At 59.8% G+C, this 23,823-nt stretch overlaps 1 protein-coding gene across 3 annotated transcripts; it reads left to right on the top strand.

Annotated features, from left to right (window-relative positions):
• Window positions 1-2,064: 2,064 nt before the first annotated feature.
• Window positions 2,065-20,351, top strand: HR (HR lysine demethylase and nuclear receptor corepressor). 3 transcript variants are annotated; one of them, XM_032389052.1, is made up of 20 exons: window positions 2,065-2,162; window positions 4,409-5,036; window positions 6,317-6,967; window positions 7,734-8,514; window positions 9,939-10,089; window positions 10,169-10,356; window positions 11,793-11,957; window positions 12,724-12,813; window positions 12,973-13,088; window positions 13,876-13,957; window positions 14,353-14,516; window positions 14,635-14,871; window positions 15,088-15,253; window positions 15,449-15,518; window positions 15,678-15,808; window positions 15,932-16,051; window positions 16,155-16,270; window positions 18,233-18,397; window positions 18,822-18,950; window positions 19,105-20,351. In XM_032389052.1, the coding sequence occupies exons 3-20, from the start codon at window positions 6,356-6,358 to the stop codon at window positions 19,165-19,167; spliced, it is 3,546 nt and encodes a 1,181-aa protein (XP_032244943.1). In that variant the 5' UTR covers window positions 2,065-2,162; window positions 4,409-5,036; window positions 6,317-6,355; the 3' UTR covers window positions 19,168-20,351. The 3 variants fall into 3 exon arrangements, with proteins under 3 accessions (XP_032244943.1, XP_032244944.1, XP_032244942.1); XM_032389053.1 differs by lacking the exons at window positions 2,065-2,162; window positions 4,409-5,036 and adding an exon at window positions 6,059-6,123; XM_032389051.1 differs by lacking the exons at window positions 2,065-2,162; window positions 4,409-5,036 and having other exon boundaries at window positions 6,285-6,967.
• The last annotated feature ends 3,472 nt before the right edge of the window (window positions 20,352-23,823 follow it).

Genomic DNA, 23,823 nt, shown 5'->3' with positions numbered 1-23,823 from the left:
CCTGTGATTCCCACTCGGACACCACCTGTCCCAGGAAGCCCTGGGTGAGTACACCCTCTGCCCCCCCTTGGAGTTGATTGCTCATCCGGACTGCATCGTATCTATTCTTACACGGACTTCTGTTTTTGCTTGAGCACATCAGATTTTCTCCCCCATTCATTGTGACTTCATAAAGAATGGACTTGCATCCTACTCACTTTTGTATCCCAGGCTGGAACAAATGGTGGTTTAGTCAAAGTGAAATATGGTCATACACGTGTGGCTCAGTGGTAAAGGCCCACTTATTCTCTGACCTGTGAGCGCCAGCGTCTCCTCCGCTGGGAAGCTCCCCCCACTTTCCCAGGGTGGGACTAGAAGCCCCTCATACTCATTGGTGAACGTGTGGCCTCCAGTCACCCCATGGTGGCCCGTGCGGGGCCTGACACGTCAGAGGCCCCAGAGACTGTTTGCTGGTACAAGAACAAATGCCCTGAGTGACTATTTAAGCTCCTCGAGGGCAGAGATGGCCTTGCGCATTCATCTTCGTGCACTGTGGCTCCTTGGGGCCCATCACAGAGCCTCGAAAACGCCAGGGTCTCTAGAACACACATTTCCCAAATGGCTGCTGCAGTTATACGGGTTCTAAGACATTCTGAGGCCAGAGGGGAAGGGGCAAGGAGAATTCCAAGTTCTGGGGCATTTCTGGCCAAGCACACACGTGATCCTGAGACGGGAGCACTGGCTATGGGCTGGGCTTCCCTCAGGGCCTGCCATGTCCCTCTGAGAATGACAGAGACATCTGCCACAGGCGCTGCCTTCCTCTGCATGGGGCTCCTGGCCCTAGGACCCCCTAGGCTCTGGCTTGCCCTGGCCCTCTGCCTTCCTTTATCCACCAAGACGCCCAGGCACATCAAGGCTGGGCCTCCGTTCCAACCGGCCTGGAGCACAGACGTGTTGGGCTCCGCGCTGGGCACTGAGTAGGAGATGAAGTGCCTCGGCCAGGCCCCTGGGAAGAACACGCCTCGGCTTGGCCCAGGTACTAGCCCCACTTGCTTTGTGCCCCGGGCTGACTCTCCAGCTTCCCAGTCCACCTGGCCTGTGTGAGGGGGTGAGGAGAGGGTGAGGAGGTCCTCCGTTGCCTCCCAGTTGCGGGGTGTGTGGGGGCCTGAATTCCTGGCCTCCCCTTTCCTGCCTCCACACCGCCCCACCTGCTTTTGGACCTTGGGTGGCTCCTCCCTCGCCCTGCCTCTTCAGCCGCTTTCAGCCTGTGGCCCTTCCATGTCCATCCGGGTGCCCCTTCCTGCCTCTGGCCTCCAGATGCTCTTGGCCCCTGCAGTAGTCATAGCTGCCACTCTGAGGCTGCAGGTAGTGAGCCTCTTGTTCCAACACTGGAGAGTCTGGGCTGGCACTGCCCCGCCCATGAGGGGGTCGACAAGAGCACTCCAGGCTCTCACCCCTTGTCCCCGATAAACATCAGGGACTGGCCGGGGCACCCGAGAGCTGGGTAGGGGGCAGAAACCCCAGCAGGAGGATGATGCCTGCTGCTCAGGAAATCCTGGGGGCCAGAGCTGGGTTGCTAGGCAGAAGGTCCTAAGCCTGGGGCAGAATGAGGTAGCTTTCTCTACCGGGGTGGTTAGACTGCAGGGGGGGGGGAGGTGGGGGGAGGGAGGAGGGGCATTGGGGAGGTGCGGACTGAGAAGAGGAATTAGGTCAGGGATGTGGGTGGGTGGGCACGAGGGGAGGGGGGCATCTGCTCCAGAGCTTCCTCCTGGCTCCAAAAGCATCTCCAACACTTTCCTTCCTCTCCCCCTTACCCCAGGTCCTGGGAGAATTCTCCCCGGTATTCCCCCTCCCCCCCGCCCCCCCCTCCCCCCCCCCCCCGCCCCGTCCAGGCGTTGCCACAAGGGTGGGGGGCGGGGTGGGGGGAGGCCAGCCTCAGCTGTCTGAAGGATGGAGGGGCTGGGGAAGTAGGGCTAGGTGCCCAGACGGCCGCGTGTGTGGGAGGGGATGTCCTCAGATGCCCTCCACCCGGCAGTCCCCGCTCTGACGTGGGTGCCCCCCCCCTCCCCGCCCGGATTAGTGGCAGCTTGGCCTGACTCTCCGGGGCTCCTTCCCCCGCCCCCGCCTGCTGCCCTCCCCTGGGCAGGGGGCTGTTCCACCCGAGGGGCACTGTGCTTGCCCAGGTAAGGGGCTCTGGGGACAGCGTGAGGGTAGCCGGCTCGGGAGTGCTGCTGCGCTTGTCAGCATGAATGTGGGTATCAGTGTGTGTGTGTGTATCAGTGTGTGTGTGTGTGTGTGGGCGCGCGCACACGCGCGGGTGAGGGGTTGGTGTGAGCCCAGGGTGGGCCCAGGTGCTTCTGGGGGTGCTGGTCAGCTTGCCTTTGTCCACGAATCCAGCATTGTGTCCACCCGTGTGTGGCTTTCCTTCTGTGTTTGTATCTCTTGCGTCTCCTTCGATCTGCTGCGTCCTCAGGCACAGAACAGCCAGCTACAAGGGCTCTGTGGGCCCGTGGCATGGGCTGTGGAGCAGGATGGGGAGCCGGTGAGGGTGGAAAGCGCCTTCTCCCCCAACCCCCGTGGCCCCCTGGGCATTTCAGGAGCCTGTCCTGAGAGTCCTGTTCCTGTCCAGAGACTGTAACCTGACAAAGCAGACACGGCAACTGGGGGTGAGGTGTGGGGAGATGTCTGTCCTCCTTCCCTGGGACAGTACCCATCTCCTTGAGGATGACAGTGACAGGCCCTCAGCGCCCAGGACAACCCAGGCTCCCATCCTGCCCTAGCCAGCCTCTTCTAGGCCTTAAGCTGAAGGAATCTCCCCCCAGACTCTCGCACAAGCTTCAGCTGCCAGAGGACACAGACGGGGGGTCACAGGCACGCCCCAGCTCCCTATCTGCACCTGGAGCCAGCCTTGTTGGGGGGGGTCTGGGGCCTGGGACTCTGGCATCGCAGTCTACATTAGACCCTCCACGATCATTTCCCCTGGCACACTGAGGTCCAGGCCACCCCTCAGGGGAGCTGGGGGAGGAAGGCAGTGTTAATAACTCAGTCATGTAAACAACCCCTACCAGCCTGCCCTGCCACAGAAGCGGCCTCTGGGGGGAGGCGGAGGGGCTGAGTGAGTCGGTGCCAACATGACCCAAGTCCTGCCCAGCGCCCCTTCAGGCCTCCTTTTCTTGAGCCCCCTTCTCTTCTCCTCAGCTGGTAAAAGGATTCCTGCCTCTCTTTCAGTCTCTTGGGAGAAGGCTCCCTCCCGTCTCTTCCTGGCTCCCCTCTCCAGGGATGGTAGAGGGGTGGTGACTTGGGACCAGGCTGGAGGCATCGGAGAACTCATCCCTCCGATGGGATGGTGGTGGGTGGGATGGTACTGCCTCTGTCCCAGGCTGGGTGAAAGCATGCCAAGGATGGCTTCCATAAGGAGGAAGGGGAGTTGTGGGGTGGGAGGTGGGGGCCTGCAGGGAAGGGAAGCGCCGTTGGGCGTGTGGGTTTCTATGTGTGTCTGAATCTGTCTGTGTGTGTTTGAATCTGTCTGTTTGTGTCTGTGCTCTGGAACCACCCCCGCAGAAGAGCCGGGATGCTTCCTCGGGTGGAGGGTGCCCTGCTTTCCCATTTCCTCTCCTCCTCTCTGCTCCCTCCCAGGAGCCACTCCCATGGGCTCCTCTCCAGTGCTGGGCCTGGAAGCACTAGGAATTGGGATGGGGCAGACCCCCAGAACGCCAGGCTGGAGCAGGTGTCCGGCCTCATCTGGGCCCACCTCCCCTCTGGACACTTGCTGAAACCTAGGCCCTTAGAGTAGGGACAGACTAGAGCCTAGGTCTCCCCAGAACTGCTAAGGCAGGACCTGGTGCCTGCTGTTGGGCCCCGGAAGGGGGCTTGAGTCAAGAAGGTGAAGAGCAGCTTGGCCAGGTCAGGATGAGGCAGGGCAGACATGGGCCAGCGGGGTGTGCCATGTGCCAGAGCTGAAGGACCACGAGCAAGTGTTCTGGGAGCCACAGGGTCGGCTGGCGTGGGTCAGGCGCCCATCACTGACCCGTGAGAACCCGACTGCCCCTGCCAGCTCTGGCACTGCTCCCCCCCAGCCGCCCCGCCCTAGCACCCCGGGGGGCACCCCGCCCCACCGTGGCCTGGTCCGGCCCCTCCCGCCCTTTGCTCCAGTTCCCGGGCTTGGCACCTATAGTGGGGGTGCTGCCCGCCTGCCAGGCTCCGGGGCCGGGCCCACGGGAGGGTGGGGCGGCTGGGAAGCTGGCACGCTGCCCCGGGGGAGCCTCTCTCGGCAGGCGCCCGGGTGCCGCGGGGGGGAGGGGGGAACAAAGGGCTCATTCTCCCCGTGCGCAGCCGGTGGCATCGCCGGGGCGTTGGCGGAAGCCCCCGGGGCCCGGGAGGGGGCAGGCCCAGGCGGGGCCGCCGAATCACGGGCTCCTGTTTCCCGCAGGGTGCTGGAGGAGGAAACCGGCGGAGCAGCTTCCCCACTCTCAGTTGCGCGTCTGGCGATGGCGATGAGAGGTCCTGCTGCGCTGTCCGCCGCGCTCTCCCTCCATTAGCCGCGCTGCGCCGTGCTGCGCCCTCGCCGGTGCCTCTCTCCTGGGACCCGGGATCGGCCCCCACTTCCAGGCACGATCCCCTCCCCCGGCCTCTCGGCCTTTCCCCCCACCCCTACTCGGCCATCTCCGACCCGGGGCGCACGTTCCCCCCGGCCCGGCTCCCACTCTCCCTCCGGGGGCACCCGCTCCCTAGCCCCGGCCCGGCCCTCCCCGCGGCGCAGCACGGAGTCTCGGCGTCCCATGGCGCAACCCACGGCCTCGGCCCAGAAGCTGGTGCGGCCGATCCGCGCCGTGTGCCGCATCCTGCAGATCCCGGAATCCGACCCCTCCAACCTGCGGCCCTAGAGCGCCCCCGCCGCCCCGGGGGAAAGAGAACGCGAGCGCGCTGAGCAGAGAGCGGGAGAACGCGTCTTCGCTCGCCGGCCGGGAGGCCCCGGAGCCGGCCCATGGGGAGCGGGCGCCCGGCGCCGGCCAAGACGACCGCCGCCGCCCGCGCCGCGCCCGGCCCGCGAAGCCCAGGTAAGCGCCGAGAGGGGGCGCCAGGGGCGGGCCTTCTGGGGACCCTCGTAGCGGGGCATTTCTGAGCCGAGCCCGGGCCGCCCGCAGCGAGTGAGTTCCCTGTGCTTCTCCGGGCGGCGCCACAGGTCTGCAAGTTAGGATGCCCGACGGGGCTGGACCACTAAGGAGCCGTGGCCCCAGAAAACCCGAGCGACCTCTGTCACGGCTCCCTGGGCTACCTCCCTTCTCTTCCGGGGCTTCATCCAGCCCGCCGAGGGGGCCGCGCTGGGGGAGCGCTGCGGCTCCGGTGCCACCTGTCACCCTGGTCCTTTGCACGCACGTTCAATTTTCCCTCCTTTGCCTCTCTCTGGGGCCCAGCCCGCTTTCCCCGCCTCCTTCCCTCCCCCTGCCAGGCTGCAGTTACCAGGGGCCGCCGGCGGCCTTGGCACTGCCTGCTGGACTCGAGCAGCTTGACCCGTCCCAGCTGAGGCCTCTTAATCCCCCTCTCCTGTGCTGGCTCACTCCTTCCCTTGGGGGCTGCGGTGGAGATCTCAGCCCCCAGAAGTTGTCCTGGGACTCTGCTTTGGAAGCCAAGAAACCACAGAGAGCTGGGAAGAGACACACCAGGGACTGCCCAAGTGTAGGGAGAGATACCAGCCAGCAGCCCTGCCTGGCGGCTCTCCCCAGTGACTCCAGCCCACCCTGCCTGCACCCCTACAAGCTTGAGTGGGGCTGAGGGGTGGGGGTAGGCAAGCAGCACCCCCGGTCCCACAGACTGCAATGTGGAAAGAGGCCTCTGAGACTGCTAGTTTCCAAACCCGATTTTACACAAGGGCACACTGAGGCCCAGAGGAGTGATATGACTTGCCCAAGGTCACATAGTAGGTGCTGAGTCAAAGCCAGGACCCTGCCTTCTTGTCCTCTAGTGCAGTACCTTCCACCGACCTCATCTTTTGGGTTCTCGCCCCTTGCCCTGCCCCGTGGCTCGTGCCCAGGATCCAGGCTCAGCAAATGCAAGGACATATCATCCTAGAAATGGCGGTCTCTGCTGAGGGGCTCTGGCCCAGGTGGGCTTGGGCATTTGGGGCAAGGGCTGACCTCCCCACACGTGAGTATCCCACCCAGGCAGGTCCTTCGAGTTGCATGTGGGCAGGCAGCGTGGAGCCTAGCTGTAGGCTGGCACTTGCCTTACTGGTTTGAGCCGCCTTGGTGTTGCCAGGGCGGTGCCCAGCTCTGCCCCAGGCAGTACGGTGCTTGGGGCACGTGCCTAAGAAGCTCATGCTTTGTTGGTTATGCTCCAGGGACCCCCTCTGGGAGAGCCCCATGAGGGCAGGAGAGTGATGGAGAGTACGCCCAGCTTCCTGAAGGACACCCCAGCCTGGGAGAAGACAGCCCCTGAGAAGGGCATCCTGCGACAGGAGCCTGATACCCTGCCTCGAGATGGTCTGCGCCGGGGCGCACTGTGCCTGGGAGAGCCTGCTCCCTTCTGGAGGGGTGTCCTAAGCACCCCAGACTCCTGGTTTCCCCCTGGCATTCCCCAGAGCCCCAAGGACACGCTCCCACTGGTGGAGGGAGAAGGCCCCCGCAATGGGGAGAGGAAGGCCAACTGGCTGGGTAGCAAGGAGGGGCTGCGCTGGAAGGAGGCAATGCTTACCCACCCACTGGCACTTTGTGGCTCAGCGTACCCGCCTCGCTATGGCCCCCTGATTCCTGAGCATAATGGTGGCCATCCCAAGAGTGACCCTGTGGCCTTCCGGCCCTTGCACTGCCCCTTCCTTCTGGAGACCAAGATCCTCGAGCAAGCTCCCTTCTGGGTGCCCACCTGCTTGCCACCCTACCTAGTGTCCAGCCTGCCCCCAGAGCGTCCGTGTGACTGGCCCCTGGCCCCACATCCCTGGGTATACTCAGGGGGGCAGCCCAAAGTGCCCTCTGCCTTCGGCTTAGGCAGCAAGGTGAGTGTTGGAGCAGAGAGGGTACCTGGAGCTTAGGCTGCGCAAGGTAGCTCAGTGTTCCCGAGCAGCCCTGCCTGGCCACAGCACTCCGCTCTTCCATTCTGACGAAAACATAAGACAGCACCCTAGTAGAGGAGCCTGTCAGCTCAGACAGAGTCAGCCCCAAGCAATTCCTCCTCTGAGCGGCTCCATCTCACTGAGCCTTCCTTGCCTTTGGGCCATTTCAGGGACTGGCTCACTCATTGTCCACCCAGAACAAGGCCCTGGGAACTGCGGCCTCCGAACACTGGTCTCATCCTGGGGTCGGGGCTCAGGGGGCAGACAAGGCCCTCTATCTGGGAGTGGGATGTGCAGGTGTCCCCATGGCCTGTGTCTATGGCACCTGTTCCCCTACCCCCACCCCCCGGCAACCCACCCCCACGCCCAGGAATAAGATTTAAACTATCTTAAGACCAGTATGATACTCATCATCAAACAATCTAAATGGATCCTCAGAGGCCCTTTGGTGGTGACAAGCACTAACCCTTTAGTTGCTGGATTTGTGCGGAGGTCTGAGAAATCCCAGGGAGGGACGGGGGAGGGGGGTAAGCAGGGCAGTGGGGAGGCACTTAGGGAGCAGGGTCTGCAAACCAGGATTGAGTTCTTCAGTGTTTTCCTGACCCTTAAGGCCACACAGGTGCACACCTGCTGGTCGGCAGTTCTGCTCGTCCTTTGAAGCACTGGGGATCAAAGTCAGCATGAGCTCTACCCCTTCTCCTCTCTTTAGGGCTTTTACCACAAGGATCCAAGCATCCTCAGGCTGGCAAAGGAACCACTGGCAACCGCAGAACCTGGGTTGTTAGGCTTAGCCTCTGGTGGGCATCTCCAGAGAACTGGGGAAGTGGAGCGTCCTTCATTCCACCAGAGAGATGGAGAGGCAGGAGTCGGCAGGCATCAGAACCTTTGCCCATTCCTCCTGGGGCATCCAGACTCTGCTCCCCGGACCCCCTGGTCCCCGTGCCCCCCGGGCCTGGTTCATACTCTTGGCAACGTCTGGGCTGTACCAGGGGGTGGGAGCCTTGGGTACCATCTGGGGCCATCAGCCACATCAAGGTGCCCCTCTCCTGGGCCTCCTACCACCCAGGGAGGCTGTTGCTCATCTCACCCACCTGCTAGAGATGGAGGTCTTGGCCCCTGTGGGAAGTGCCAGGAGGGGGGCACCATCGGGCCCAGTGAATCCAACGAGGAAGTGAACAAGGCCTCTGGTCCCAGGGCCTGCCCACCCAGCCATCACACCAAGCTAAAGAAGACATGGCTCACACGACACTCTGAGCAGTTTGGGTGTCCCGGTGGCTGCCCTGGGGACGAGGAGAGCCCTTCTGCCCAGCTGCAGGCCCTCAAGAGGGCAAGCAGCCCTGAGGTCCAGGGAGCGGGTGGAAGCCCAGCTGCCAAGCGCCCGCCCGACCCTTTCCCAGGCAGTGCGGGGCAGGGGGCCAGAGGCCGGCAGGAGATGCTGGACTCATCATTTGGGAACAAGGCGGAGGCCGTGCAGCATGATGACCACAGAGGTAAGGGTACAGGGGGCCCTACCTGGGAGGGGGCAGCCAGGACTGGGGCTCTGCGGGGAGGTGGGGTCGTTAGGCCCTTTACGAGGGGATCACACAAGTGGTCTGGTTTCCCACCCGGGTGTGATGGTTCTCTGGGAGTTCCTTAGCATCTACAGGCCAGAGCCTGCCAGCAAGCAGCTTCTTACTTCCATCTGCCTCCCCTGACAAGGTCAGCCCTTGTCCCAAGCCGTGATGTGTCGGCGGCAATGTCACAACACGGTTCAGAGCATGGGCTCTGGAGTCGGAGTGCCTGGGTCCGGACTTTGCTGCCTGGGGCTTTGTGACCTTGGGCTAGTTACTTCACCTCTCTGGGCCTCAGTTTCTTCATCTATAAAGTGGGGATAAAGATGGCATCCACCTCGTAAAGACTGCCGCAAGATGAAATGGCATAATTCACAGAAAGGGCTTTGAAGAATACGTGGCACCGTATTGAGTAAACACTCAGTAAGCATTCATCTTTGTGATCGTGCCACATAGCCCCGTCTGGGGGACCGCCCCTCCTGAAGGACCCCTTGTCCTGCCCCAGGAACGAACAACTCCTCCCTCGGCCAGCCGGGTCATGGAAACTCAGTTTGGACGGCCAGTAGTAGGACTTTGGGTGCATCCTGGACCCTCTGTCACGCTGTGATTCCAGCACTGCCGGCCCCAGTCTCAGCTCTTCAGTGTCACTTCAGTTTCTTAGCCTCCTGGACCACTGGGCCTGGATCGAAGCTCTCAGTGGCCTCGCCCAGGCACCCCCGCACGTGGCGTCGGTCTGTCTGTGCTCTCGCAGGCCTCTGCCGGGGCTGGGAAGCTGTCGGCCCCTCTCCCTTCTTGGGTTACTGCACCTGTGGCCTGTGTTGAAACTCTCCGGCCTTCTCACCTTCCGGCACCCTCCATCCCATGCCAGATTGTCTCACGCAGACAGGAGGCCAACGGGATCACCAAGCCCACTGTGGAGCTATCCAAAGTCTGCACTGACTGAGGGGCGCCTGGCTGCCTCAGTCAGTGGAGCATGCAACTCTTGATCTCAGGGTTGTGAGTTCAAGCCCCATGTTGGGGCATAGAGCTTACTTAAAAAAAAAAAAAGATAAAATGACGTCTACACTGACTGGATCTTGCACGTGGGGCAGGATGATCGTCCCAGCTGCTCCAGCCATGCACAGCAGACCTCTCCTCTCGGCCATCAGGCCTTATCAGGGCACTCTCCGGCTCTCCGCCCAGCCCGTTTTGTGAAGTTTCTGGCTGTCTGGGTCACTTGCACTAGCTCCAAATCAGGCTTCGTAGACCGGGGCCTAGGGGCTGGCAGGCTCTGCATGTGGGTGGGCTGGGGGCTAAAGGTAGGGCCTGGGGTTCACGTAAGCGCAGGAAGCCCAGACTCCTGACCAGCTTCATTGTCTCCTCAGGACCCCAAGATGGCAGGGCCAGGCTCCAGGACCCAGGGCTTCAGGATACATCTTGTTCGGCTCCCCTGGCAGGCATGGCTCCATGCCAAAGCTGTACCCATGCAGCTGGAGAGGCAGGAGGGCTGGCCCGCCACTCCCAGCAAGTGCCGAGGTGAGCCCGTTGCCCCTGGGTGCCCCCGGCACCCTCCCAGTCGGGGCTCCCTCCTTACCTTCCTGTGCCCTGTCTCCAGATTGCCTCCGGGAGGGGAGCAGCCACAGGAGGAAGACTCAGCAGCCAGCTTGGAGGAGGGAGGAGGGTCTGGCCCCGAGGCCCGGCTCAGCAAGGGCCTTGCCAAGCATCTGCTGAGTGGTTTGGGGGACCGACTATGCCGCCTGCTGCGGAGGGAGCGCGAAGCCTTGGCCTGGGCGCAGCGGGAAGGTGAGCAGGACCCACAGCGCCTGCAGGAGCCGCGGAAGGCCGGACCCTGTGGTCACTGTGCTTTGACACGGAGCATGGGGCCTGCAGCGCGTGGGCCCCTCCCTCCTGGGGCCGTCCCTCCCATTAGCACTGTCCATCCTGATACTAACTCAGGAGAGCTCCTACCTGCTTTGCCCTTGTTCCTAGTTTAGGCTCCTAGTCGACATGAGTTCTGAAGTCTTGCCGGGGCGAGGGATGTCGGGAGGGTGTGAAACCTGGTCCAGTCCAGCTGCCTAAGAGTTTCTGGGTTTGCTGGGGAAACAAGACAAGGTGCCAAGTGTCTTTAAGGGCATTGGAAGGTGGGGGCCCTCCCTGCAGTTCAAGGTTCATAAGCCCTAGGAGGCTAGTAGGGTCTGGGCCGATGCAAAAAGATTGGTGGGGTGCCAGGCATTCAGCGGGTCCCTCTGGCTTCAGGCTCTCCCTCCTATGCCCTCCCACAACCCCAAGTATGCATTTGAAAATGTGTGCACACCCCTGCAGTAGGGTTACAACCTGGGTAGGGGCCCATTGGTGGCTCCCTCTTGTCCCAGAGAGTCCAGCCCCCTCCCCCTCTCCTCAGCCGGTCTAGCCTGCCACTCCCTCAGCCTGGATTCCCAGCACTCCACATCACCCGGTGGCCCGTCCTCCCCAGCTCACCCTAGCTTGTCCATCCCCTTGGGCCTTGGCACTCTCTGTTCCTTCTGTCTGGAATGCCCTTCTCCTCCCTTTCTCCCCGATGAATGAACACTTACTCATCACTTGGGGCCCATTTGTATTGCTGCCCCCACTATCCCCACCCTTGTCCTTCTATCCCATTCTCCTACTCCAGCACCCACCCTGTGGTGTCATGATCACTGCAGTGTTTATGGGCCCATCTCCCCTCTTGGAATGTGAGCACTGGGAGGGCAGCTCTGAGCCCTGACCAGCTCTGAGTCCCCAGCACTCAGCCCCACACAGGGCAAGGTGTTTGTAGCATGAGTAAATGAATGCATGCTCACTGGCGTCCTCCCACCGACCGAGGAGGGCTTAGTCAGAAACTGTGGGTGAGGGAAGGAGTGGCCTCCTAAGGTTCCCTCTTCTGGTATACAGAGTCCCCTGAAGGGACAGCACCTCGGGATGGAGGCAGGTGGGTGGAGGACTGTGTTGGAAATGGTGCGGATTGGTAATTCAGGGCCGATGGGGAAATCCCTGGGGCAGGAACTGGGGAGGTGAGGCCTGCACTGTCCCAGGGAGGGTGTTCTGAAGACAGTGCTATGGGGAGGTTCTTTACAGAGCCTGTTTGTCAGGGGCCTGTCTCCCTTCCAGGGTGGCCCCACAGCAGAAAGCGCTCCTGCTCTGCTCCATCCCTGCCTGGAGGTCCTCAGAAGGGACCTGTGGCTTGAGCCTCCTCTGACCCTGTTCTCTCCCATGGTCGACAGGCCAGGGACCCGCCAGGACAGAGGACAACCAAGGCGTCCCACGCTGCTGCAGCCGCTGCCACCGTGGCCTCTTCAACACCCACTGGAAATGCCCCCACTGTAGCCACCGGCTGTGTGTGGCCTGTGGTCGCATGGCGGGTGCTAGGAGGGCCAGGGACAAAGCAGGTAAGAAAGGAGCTGGGGGCTGAGGGTGGGAGGGTAGGGACGGGGGCCTCGAAAGGGCGGCTCTAAGGTTTGTGGGCCATTTCTGGGGCTGCCTTTCCCCAAGAAACCCTCCGCCCCCAGCTCCAGCCTCAGCCACCACGGCTCAATGCCCCTTAGAGCAGACTTTTCCCTCTCCCCAGATCAGAGGGCCACGCCTGTGTCCTTGCCCACCCTTAAAAGAAGTCGAGTGCCTACTCTATGCCTCCCACTTTGTCAGCTTGCACCTTTTTAAACCTTACAACACTGTGAGGTGGGTATATTGCCTCCATTTTCCAGTTAAGAAAAACTCAGGGAGGTTAAGTGATTTGTTCAAGGTCACACAGCTAGTAAGTGTTGGGTCCAGGATTTAGACTCAGACCTTGTGATCCCAAGTCTTACTCTTTTCATGGTTCTCAGCTTCTCCCTTCTCAGTCACCTGAGGGCTTAAAATTTCCCAGTGTTCCAGTAGAGGTAGCCAAAAAGAGTTCCAGGGTCAGAAATGTTTGAGAACACTGTATTCTACAAGATCATCTTGGAGTCTGGCAATGTATGTCAGCATTTTAAAGGCTCTGCGTTCTGCAAGCAAAGGATCCTATGTTATTCTTAAACCCAAGTGTCCCAGAAGCCCATGTTTTATGGATTGTCGAGTCCCTTGATTTAGATATCATGCCCTTGTCCTTCTTCTCTGACCTTAAGCTGTGGTTACCTTGGTTTCCTGACCTGCAGCTTCTTTCTTCCTACCCCACAGGCCCTCAGGAGGAGTCTGCGGAGGAGTGTCCCCAAGAGGCCGGGCATACTGCCAGTTCCCTCATGCTCACCCAATTCGTTTCTAGCCAGGGTGAGCCAGCTTGGAGGGGTGGGGTGTGCAGAGGGCGGGTCCTATATGGATGTGGCTCAGCCCAATCCCATGCCCTTCTGCTTGGTGAGGCCAAGTAGCACAGGGATGGCCTTCTGTCCACACTCACTACCAAACTCCATCTTCCCTCCCCACTCACAGCCTTGGCAGAATTGAGCACCGCCATGCATGAGGTTTGGGTCAAGTTTGACATCCGGGGGCACTGCCCCTGCCAAGCTGATGCCCGAGTGTGGGCCTCTGGGGATGGGGGCCAGCAGGTAAGAAGCTGGGCAGCACTAGCCGGTGAGGGCCCCAAGACTGGGCAGTGTGTCTGGAAATTACTGGGAGGGTCTGGCCCTTGTCTTTTGTTGGGGATGAAGGACATGGACGCTGGCTAAAATCAAGCTATTTCTCACACTCCTCTGGGGATCAGGATCCATGGATCGAGCTCTAGCATCGGCCCCACCTCCCTTTCTGTTTGCTCAGAGCTCCTGCCACTCTGTGCGTGTTCCAGCTTAGCACTTGTCCCGTCATGCCGGAGCTGCTCGCTGGCAGGCCCTGTCTCTCCACTCCCCGGGCACGGGCTCCTGCGGGCGGAGTGTGGGCCCACCTTCTCCCTATGTCCTGCTCTTAACATATGGCAGGCACTCAGTATGCATTTTACAAAGTTTTTATAAAGTTCATGCTTTTATTATAAAAATGATTCGTTCAAGAAACAGTTTCTTGAATGCATGTTGAGTGCCGGACACTGGTACACACCCATTATGGAAAATACAAACAAGCGTAAGGAAGGATACAACACGCCACCGTTAGCATTCTGACATATTTCTTTCCGGTCACTTGTCTATATTTGTTCAGCCTATTTTTGTCATTTTAGATCAATACTGTGTATGGAATTCCATGAGCAACTTTTTCCAACCTAATGTTATATCACATAACATTCTGCTCCCTCTAAACACAATTTTCTAGTCTGTTGTTAATACTTGTGGGTTGAATTGGATTGAGCTATGTTTGCCGCTTTTAAATCTCTGGTTGGGTTGGGGGGGGGGTGGATGGGTTTAACAGAAGGAGCCGACAGAGAAAACTCCCCCAGTTCCACAGTCTTCTTGCAACGGGGACACCAACAGGACCAAGCACATCAAAGAGGGTGAGTGGCTCCGCTGGCCCTTGCTCAGACGGTGCAGGGAGGTTGGGCCGCAGGGTTGGCGTCCCCAGGACAGACTGGAATGGCTTTAGCCATCCTGTGCCCCCATAGTCTCCGTCACTCTTCTCAAGTCATTCCCGAGGAAACAAATCTAAATAAAATCTAGGGCAAGTCCCCTCACCCCTCTCCAGTCAGACCCCCATCGTGAGCCCCTCCTCCGCCTCCAGAGAGGTCTGGGAAGCTGCCGGCAGGCAGCAGGAGGTGAGCGCCTCCAGAGCAGAGCTGAGCCGGGCAGGGCCAGTGAGGAGAGAGGCTTGGCCAGGACACGAGGGCAGAGCCTGTGGGCAGCGGAGCCTCGAGAGAAAGGGGAAGCCCCTCACCATTTTCCTCCCTGCCAGAGACCCCGGACTCCACCGAGACCCCGGCAGAGGACCGTGCCGGCCGAAGGCCCCTACCTTGTCCCTCTCTCTGTGAACTGCTGGCCTCCACTGCTGTCAAACTCTGCTTGGGGCACGAGCGGATACACATGGCCTTTGCCCCGGTCACTCCTGCCCTGCCCAGCGTGAGCAAGGGCACAGAGGGAGGCCTGGGGGCCCTGGGGACACAGGCTGGGCTGGCCCTCCCTGTGGGGTAAGGCGGGTCCTGAGTCCTCCTGCCCCTCCGGCCTTCCGTCCACACAGGACGACCGCATCACCAACATCCTGGACAGCATCATCGCGCAGGTGGTGGAAAGGAAGATCCAGGAGAAAGCCCTGGGGCCGGGGCTGCGGGCCGGGCCAGGACTGCGCAAAGGCCTGGGCCTGCCCCTCTCGCCAGTGCGGCCCCGGCTGCCTCCTCCCGGAGCTCTGCTGTGGCTGCAGGAGCCCAGGCCTCAGAGAGGCTTCCATGTCTTCCAGGAGCACTGGAGGCAGGGCCAGGTGAGGCTCCTTGCCTCTTGACTCCCAGTTCTCCCGGCCTCGCTTACCCTCAGAGCCTTCATCCGAGGCCTAGGCAGACCTGGCCCGTCACCTGGAGTGGGCAGCAGGGTTGGTCCCCACGTGGGTCTCGTGTCCCCTACAGCATGCCCCGGCCTGGCCAAGGGGGCTGCCCATCCGGTCGTTCTCCCTGCATCCCTCTGCCTTTCCTCACTACAGCCCGTGTTGGTGTCAGGGATTCAGAGGACATTGCGAGGCAACCTGTGGGGGACCGAAGCTCTTGGGGCACTTGGAGGCCAGGTGCAGGCACTGACCCCCCTTGGGCCTCCCCAGCCCACAAGCCTCCACAGTGCAACGTTCTGGGAGGGATTCTCCCGGCCTGAAAGTAAGTGTCCCTGATGTGGGGCAGGGGGAGCTGGGAGGCTGAGCCAAGTGGCAGCAAAGTCCCATGGTGACCCTAGGGGGGGAGCTGGAAGCAGAGCCCAGGGCAGAAGCTAGACCCTCTTGCTGCCACAGGGCCCGGGTCCTCTGGGCAAGGAGGTTCTTTGACCGCAGGCCAATGGCATGTCTCCTCCCCTAGTTCGCCCAAAGTCAGACGAGGGCTCCGTCCTCCTGCTGCACAGAGCTCTGGGGGACGAGGACACCAGCAGGTGTGTATAGTAGCATAGTACCTGCCTAGACTCTGACCAGCCCCTTGTTCCCCACCCCGTGACCCTCTTGCCTCTGGGAGTGACCCCAGTAGCAGTGGGCTTTGAGGGGATCTCGGGTGCCTGGGTTGAGTCTGCTGGGCATGACCCCGCCCCCTCCAGGATGGAGAACCTGGCTGCCAGCCTGCCCCTCCCTGAGTACTGTGCCCGCCATGGGAAACTCAACTTGGCTTCCTACCTCCCACCTGGCCCCGCCCTGCGTCCCCTGGAGCCCCAGCTGTGGGCCGCCTATGGTGAGTGCCCACTCCACTCCTGCCCAGCCCCTGATCCCATGCCGGCTACCTCTGGGCACAGGCGTGTCTGTGCCGAAGTCCTGGGGCCCGTGACCCGCTGGTCTCTTCTCTGCTTCCGTGCAGGTGTGAGCCCACACCGTGGGCACCTGGGGACCAAGAACCTCTGTGTGGAGGTGACCGACCTGGTCAGCGTCCTGGTACGTGCTGAGACCCCGCCGCCTACCTGGCACCGGGCACAGAAAGGTGGGTCCTGGGCCAGAGGCAAGGGTCGGACAGTCCGCAGATTTCAACATGCTGTTTCTCCCCCCCACCCCCGGGCCCCCCCTGAGCTGTTTTTCTTCCACAGACTTCCTCTCAGGCCTGGACGGGGAGGGGCTCTGGTCTCCAGGCAGCCAGGTCAGCACTGTCTGGCACGTGTTCCGGGCACAGGACGCTCAGCGCATCCGCCGCTTTCTCCAGATGGTGAGGAAGGAGCTGGGAGCCCTCCCCTTCCCCTGTGCTGCCCTCGTGCTCCCTAGAAGTAGGGGCTCCCAGCCCCCCGAAGCTCTCCCTGTTGTGTGTGCCCCATGTGCTCACTCTCCCCACGCCCCAGGTGAGCTGGACGACCTTGACTCACTCAGAGAAGGCAGATTGGGACCTTATGAGTTGCGTGGTGGGGCACACAGAAAGAGCAGGGAGTGAGCAGGGACCGAGAGATGAAATGAGAGCAGGAGCTTTTGCAGGCTAGGCATTGTGTAAGGGCTTTGGGGACATGATCTCGGTTAATTGTCACAACCACCTGTGTGGCAGGCACTGCTGCTTTCCCATTTTGCAGATGAGTAAACTGAGGCTGAGTGGCAGAGCTGAAACCTGAGACCAGGTCATAGCCCTCTTTCTCCTGGGGGCAGACAGACTCCCCTGCAAGGGCTCCAGGTGGCAGAGGGCGAAGGGAAGCCCATCTGAGATGCCCTCCTGCAGCTCCCCCCGCCCAGTGATCTACATCTAATGAGGAGGTGCTCTTTGGGGTGCTAGCAAGTGAGGGCTGAGGGAGGCAGCATGGTAGGTGGGAAAGACTGGACCAAGACAAGGGGCAGGGAAGGAGAAGATGAGGGGATAAGCAGGAGGCAGGAAGCTCCAGGGGGCCGGGGAGGTGGAAGGCCAGTGTTAAGGTTAGGGCAGGCCCAGGGGTTCTAAAGTCCAGCTGAACCCTGATTGTCCTGGGAAAAAGCCATCCTCCAAGTGTCACCCCTGCTAAAGACACACACCAACACACACACAGACAGACATGCAGGTATTGGCTGTCCACCACCACCATCCTGCCCACAGGCATGCATATCTACAGACACATTGACAAACACACAGAGATCCATAAATGTACACGCAGATGCTGGAACACGCCGAAGGAAGCAGACAGAAGCACACCTTCATACACAGATGGCCTCATCTAGTCTGGGTGTGGTGGCTCTAGGCAGTCTCATATGGCCAAACCTGATGATTCACGGAGAAGGTTGGAGGGGCATATTCTCACTGGGTGGCCTGGGAAACACTGATCTAGCTCCAGGATGGATTCTGAGGGCAAAAGAGCCTTGGCACCTGCCTGGGGCCACCCTAGGGTCCAGGCTGGCTCACCAGCCTCCCCTTTCCCCATGGCCCAGTCTTGGAACCCTGAGTCCTAAGCCCAGGGACAATTGCTGAGGTCCTACTGAAGGGGTGGATTTGGCTGGCGGCCAGGTGGAGCATGACGCTGGCATTCACCTCTGCAGGTACTCCCTGGGCATCTCCTTCTCTGGCTCCCATGAATCCCTGTCTGCCCAAGGAGCTCCCCACTCTGGTTGGGCTGATGAAGGTCCCCCCTCCCCCATAGCCATGCTTGCTTTGGAGACCTCAGCCTGGCAGGCAAGCGTGTACATCCACGGTGCATCAGAGCTTCTGTGTGGCTTTTGCCGGATCTGGGTTCTTAGATTAATCTGATTGATGCTTTAGATGGTCTCCCCAGGGACATAGAGCTATCTAGTGGCCTACAATTTAGCACACAATGCAGGACATTCACGGGACTCCAGGTTAAGAGCTCCTGGTATAGACAGTTTATGAGTTGGGATCATGCAGGATATCTTTCTGGGTTTTTGGAGAAAGGGGTCCAGGGCCAGGGACACAGAGGCTATTTAAGGCATCTAGCCCCAAGAAAAGTGGGGGTTTAGACCCCCAGCCTTGGAGCCCCTAATCCTGTCCTCTACACTCTTTCCAGCCAAATCTCCGACCTGAGCAGCCCCAGCCCCTCACCACCTAGCCCTTTCTCCCGCCCCTGTGGCCGCCCCCACCTGCCCTCAAGATTTGACCACTTCAGCTCTTGGCCTTTGCGCCTCTGGCCTTTGGGAAGTCTGTGCCCCATCCTGCAGCCCTTTCCTCGTTTCCCCCCCTTGCTCATTCCCCCTTCTCTTCCTTGAGGTGTGCCCGGCCGGAGCAGGCAACCTGGAGCCTGGCACCCCGGGCTACTGCTACCTGGATGCAGGGCTGCGGCGGCGCCTGCGGGAGGAGTGGGGCGTGAGCTGCTGGACCCTGCTGCAGGCCCCTGGAGAGGCCGTGCTGGTGCCTGCCGGGGCTCCCCACCAGGTGCTTCCCCAGCAGGCCAAGGGCTCTGCAGAGCGCTCAGACCACGCGAAGCGGCCAGAGCAGACACCACAGTGCTCCGGCGGACCCCCCCGGCCTCGCCCCTCCCAGTGCCCTGAGCGCTGGGCAGGGCAGCAAGTCCCACCCCACTGTAAGGGGAGGAGAGGCTGAGTGGTCCAGAAGTCACCTAGCCCTGCTGGGCTTCGTGTCCTCGGATGCTCACCCTGCCTGTGCCCTCTCTGGCCTCCCGTGGGCCTAGTTTTGGCCACGCCCTTTGAGATGCCTGGTGCTGGATCCAGGGCCTCGGCTCTCTGAGAGCTGGGTGGGGGTGGTTATGGGACGTAGACCTCGGGGACAAGAGGGGCAGGGGGAGGTTGCGTGAGCCCGAGTCTCCACTGACCCTCTGCCCACCTCCCCTCTGGCACAGGTGCAGGGCCTGGTAAGCACCGTGAGTGTCACTCAGCACTTCCTGTCCCCGGAGACCTCTGCCCTCTCTGCTCAGCTCTGCCACCAGGGACCCAGCCTGTCCCCTGACCGCCGCCTGCTTTATGCCCAGGTGAGTGTGACGCTGGCCAGGAGGGTGGCTGGGATGGCACAGCAAATCCACTCTGTGCCAAGCAAGCGGCCAGCCTGGGCCCAGGACGGGCATTCTGGGTGGGAAGAGCCCTGGAATGTGATTGTAAACACCTTGTCCTTTCTCTTTCTTCTAGATGGACTGGGCTGTGTTCCAAGCAGTGAAGGTGTCTGTGGGAACATTACAGGAGGCTAAATAGGGGGATCCTGAGTGTCTGGGGTAGGTTGGGGGGCAGGTAGATCAGGTGCTCAGTCCCGGCACAGCTTCAGCCGAGAATGACGCTGGGGGACTTGGGAACTTTTGATCAATCCCTCAAGCTCCACTCTGGGCACAGGCAGGGCACCCTGTTCCCCTCCCCAACCTGGGCCCTCAAGCCAACAACCACAGTGCCATCGAAGCTCACAACTGCCCTTCACAGGCTGGCACCTGCTCCGTCCCTGCATCCCTCTCCACGGTACCAGGCCCACACTGGGGGTGAATGACTCCCTCCGACCCCTGCCCCCTGAACCCAAGAGACAAACAGCCCTTCCTTGGGGGACCTCGGGAATCGTTCTGGCTTAAGCAACACCTTCTTCTGCTGCCTCATCCCCTACTGTCCCACCTGTTGCCCGAGCTCTGCTTACGCCACCCACATCTTCACTGGGCTCCAGGGTGGCCCTTCGCACCGCAGGCATGCTGGACAAGGGGCCGCCGAAATCCTGCCCTTTTGCCAGACAACAGTGAAGCGTGGGGAGGGGGGTGACATCAGGCTTGGCTGGAGGGAATGATACGGGTGATGCCCTGTCCCTGCTCCCCCTTCTCACCTCCCTCCTTCATGGTTTCCATTAAAGGCTGTTGTTTTGTGAATGCTGCTGGAGTGGCAGGGCCACAGGGACTGGGGAGGGAGGGGAGACAAGGAAGTGGAGTGGGGTTGGGGGGCGCCATGACAGGGACCTCAAACACCCGGGCCTGCTCCTCTTCCTGGGGCCTGGGTCCTTCCTTCCCACTGAGGAGCAGATGGAATCTTCCAGGGGCTGGGCCCTGAGGATGCTCCTGACAGCAGACAGTGGACAAGGCAGAGCCCCGGGGTTCAGCGGCACAGCAGCCTTCCTGTGCGCACTGGGGCTACGGAGATCTGGGAGCCCCAGGCTGCCCGGAACTGCAGGCTACCCCAGCTCTCCTGTCTGACCCGACCTGGAGCTCTGGGAGTGCGGCCCGGAAGAGCTCTTGCCTAGCCATCTGCCCTGGGTCCCCGCGGCCGGCCCCAGGCCCACTGCCCAGGGACTGGCTCGCTGCTCCCCACCCCCAGGGCCCTCTGTGCGGCTCTGCCTGCCCGCCTGCCCTTGTACATCGTAGCGCCAGCATGGTCCGACTCTTGGGATACCTAACTGTTCCTGCAGTGGTTTGGGGAATGTTTTTTTTATGAAATAAAATTTTTTTATTATAAATCTAATATACTTTCAGAACATTTAGAAAATAGGAAAAAGTCACCTGTAAGCTCACCTCCACTCACCCCCAACCCAACCACTATTAGCATTTTGGTGTATTTCCTCGTATTTTCTCCAAGGAGCTGTTTTATACATGACTGAGTTGGTGTGTTTTGTACTCGGTTTCCTCCTTTTAACACTGTATTGTGGTCATTTTCTGTGTTGCTACCTAACCTCCATTTTAAATGGCTGTTTATGTTCCCTTCTGTGGCTTTGCTGTGATTCATATAACCATTCCTCATTTGAAAGAAAAAAAATCCGGTTTCTTCATTGTTTGCAGAGCTAGGTTATTTTCATATTCTCATGGGATAGAGAAAAAAGAAAATCAAGGAGCTCCTACACTTTATTCTGCAACTGTTTTCATTTAACCCATCTTATTTAACCCCTTTTCATGATTTTGAGGTAGACATTTTTATATTTTTTTATATTTTACAGAAGAGGAGAGAGGCAGGCTGGGGTTAAGTGAGTCACCCAAGGTCACAGCAGGTTTAGAGGCAGAATTGGGGTTTGAACCAAGCTTCCTGACTAGAGCCTCCTTTACATTAGTCTCAGCCCTTAATGGACTTTGCAGATGGGCTTGCTGTCCTTTCTGTCCTCCTTCCAACAAGGACACTTTATAGCTGATCATGTTCCAAGTGGCACTGAGTGACTCTTCCCTACCTACATTTCCCCTTATATAGCTGTGTCCTAATGTCACCCTAGAACCCCAAACACAGGGTCCTTCCTGTGGGAAGACAGAGATGGCCCAGTCACTGGGCCTCTCTCTTCTCCACAGGCCTCTCTGCCCTGCCTCCCATCTCATGACAGGCCACAGCACCCTCAAGGGCATATTGGGTCTGACTCTTGTAAACAGCAGGTGGACCAAATGTTCCAGGACTGGCCCTGGGCAGGAAGCCAGTCCAGGTGGGGACTGACCCTGAGACGCCTGGGGGCACCTGGTGGCCCTCTTCCTCGTGGAAGCTCAGCTGGCTCACCCCCAGTCTGGTGCTGCCCTTGGGGCCTCTGCTTCTCCCAGCATCCCCACTGTCCACCTTCTGTTCCCGCCCCTCTCACTGGCCCACATGTCACTAAAGTGCAACTCTCAGAGCTGGGAGTGACTACAGCATGTGGACAACCAGTGCCAACTTTTTCTTTTATCCTTTTTTTTTTTTTTTTTGAAAGTTTTATTTTTATTTGAGAGAGAGAGAGTGCGCGTGTGCACAATCGTGGGGGAGGGGCAGTGGGAGAGGGAGAAGCAGACTCCCCACTGAGCAGGGAGCCTGACAAGGGGCTCCATCCCAGGACCCTGAGCCGAAGGCAGATGCTTAACCAACTGAGCCACCCAGGCGCCCCTCTCTTTTCTTATAAAGTACATTTTTAGACTTTTGATTTTGAAATGATTTTAGATTTACAGTCATGTCACAAATATAGTAAAGTTCCTGATTACCCTTCCTCCCGCTTCCTCTCATGTTAACATCTTACACAAAGATGACACAGTAATCAAAACAAGAAATCATTATCCGTACACTATTAACCAAGCAACAGAGTTTACTGGGATTTCACCAGTTTTCCACTCATGTCCCTTTTCTGTTTCAGGATCCACCGTATGTCTGCACCTTACAGATGGCCTAGAGGGTAGATGTGGCTCCCCCGAGGTCATTCAGCAAGCTAGTGGCAGGGCACGGGCTCAGCCAAACCTCCCCCTCCCTGTACCTTGGGCTACTGCCCTCCTCACCGCCCTGCTTTGCAAGGGGACGGCGTTCCTTATTCCGTAGAGGCCTCTAGAGTCACAGACGCCCTTGCCCCACCCTGCCTGCCCATCCCTGGCCCTGTTTCCAAGGCTGCCTACATTGCCTTCCCGCGCATGTGCGTCCACGTGCTCGGAAATGGCTGCCTCCGGCTTTGCTCCCGTGGGTGCTGGGAGTACTGTACTAGGACATCTACCAGTTTGGCCACTCTTGTCCACCATGCTGCGCAGCCGCCCCCACCCCTGGTGCTCCACCCTCTCTGGGAATGGGGGATGCAGAGCAAACTTTAACAGAGAACTTTCTTTGTTTCTGGTTCTGGAGGCTTCTCCCTCAGCCCCCTTTCCTCCCTCAGCTTTTCCTGTGGGTCTTAGGGCTCTGCTGTCTCAGTGGGGTGTGTGCTGTCTTCCACCCGATGCCTCGAGAAAGTCTACTTTCTCTTGTTTCCCTCGGCACTCCCGGAAGGGCCGGGTACACTGTCTTGAGGGCCCTCTGCCTGTGCAGCCTTTCTCAGTTTACAAGGGGCTTTCCTGTTGCCTCGTGTGCTCCTCACCACAAGGGTGATTAGGTCCACTTAACAGGGGAGGAGAGCTTTTCCCAGTGATAATGGGGGAGTGGGGCGGTGGTTTGCTGCAGTCTGCTCTTCCAGGCAGTCTGGTGTTTATCTTAGGCTGCCTCTGAGGCTCTCACAGCCCTGCCAGACATGACCTCATTCTCTCTCAAATCATCCCTGGGAGGCAGAAAGGAGCCTGGGACCAACGCTGTCCCCACTTCACAGATGTGAAAACCAACGTGCGGATACACACACACCACAGCAAATATATTGACAAGTTGCTTTGCGGTCCCTGGGGCCCGACTCTCGGCCCGTGAGTTCCAGCGTTCAGGAGGAGAGGGGTCTTGGATAGGGCTGGGTCAGCAGTGTTTAGCAAGTGCCTCAAAAGCTTGTGGGCCTGACAGGGATGCCCCACCACATAACACAGGGCCCTGCCCCCAGGGAACTTGCAGTCAATTCCCGATGGGAGAGGGGCCTAAGGAGGCCAGTCTGGTGTGGCTGGAATTCCTGAGAGTATAGTTGTGTGGCGGTCCTGTAGGCATTTTTCATGACAGTGGGCCTTTGCAAGGCAGCAACAAGTGCTGTGGCCAGGAGGGCTCGCCGCCCCCCCCCAGGGCTGGGCTGCCTGGTCACGGTGACCCACACTGGACAGTCTACAGAGCTCCTCCTGTGATGTCTCACCTCCCCAACAACTCTGTGGAAGAAGGGCTATTATGAGCCTAGTCTACAGATGAGGAAACTGAGGCCCACAACTCATCCAGGGGCACAGAGCCAGCCAGTGAGCTGTGGCTGGGCATCTGGTTCCAAGTCCAGTGCTTTGTCTACACCTTTTTTTTTTTTTTTAAGATTTTTATTTTTATTTATTTGACAGAGAGAGACACAGCGAGAGAGGGAACACAAGCAGGGGGAGTGGGAGAGGGAGAAGCAGGCTCCCCACGGAGCAGGGAGCCCGATATGGGGCTTGATCCCAGGACCCTGAGATCATGACCCGAGCCGAAGGCAGACGCCTAACGACTGAGCCACCCAGGCGCCCCTTGTCTACACCTTAAAAGGAAGGTGCACAAAGCTGGCAGGAGGGAAAGGGGAAACTCAATTGGGGATGGGGAGCCCAG

Source organism: Phoca vitulina, unplaced genomic scaffold (assembly GCF_004348235.1).
Source record: "Phoca vitulina isolate PV1807 unplaced genomic scaffold, GSC_HSeal_1.0 scaffold53, whole genome shotgun sequence".
NCBI lineage: Eukaryota > Metazoa > Chordata > Mammalia > Carnivora > Phocidae > Phoca > Phoca vitulina.
The sequence above is the reverse complement of the archived record's forward strand: the minus strand, read 5'-3'. Positions and strand labels throughout refer to the sequence as shown.

Bases quoted from the DNA above. Each gene is read 5' to 3' on its own strand.
- HR (XM_032389051.1), top strand. From the start codon at position 6,308: ATGCTCCAGGGACCCCCTCTGGGAGAGCCCCATGAGGGCAGGAGAGTG. The intron at 13,089-13,875 runs GTAAGAAGCTGG...TGGGTTTAACAG, and splicing joins CTGGGGATGGGGGCCAGCAG to AAGGAGCCGACAGAGAAAAC. The intron at 13,958-14,352 runs GTGAGTGGCTCC...CCTCCCTGCCAG, and splicing joins GACCAAGCACATCAAAGAGG to AGACCCCGGACTCCACCGAG.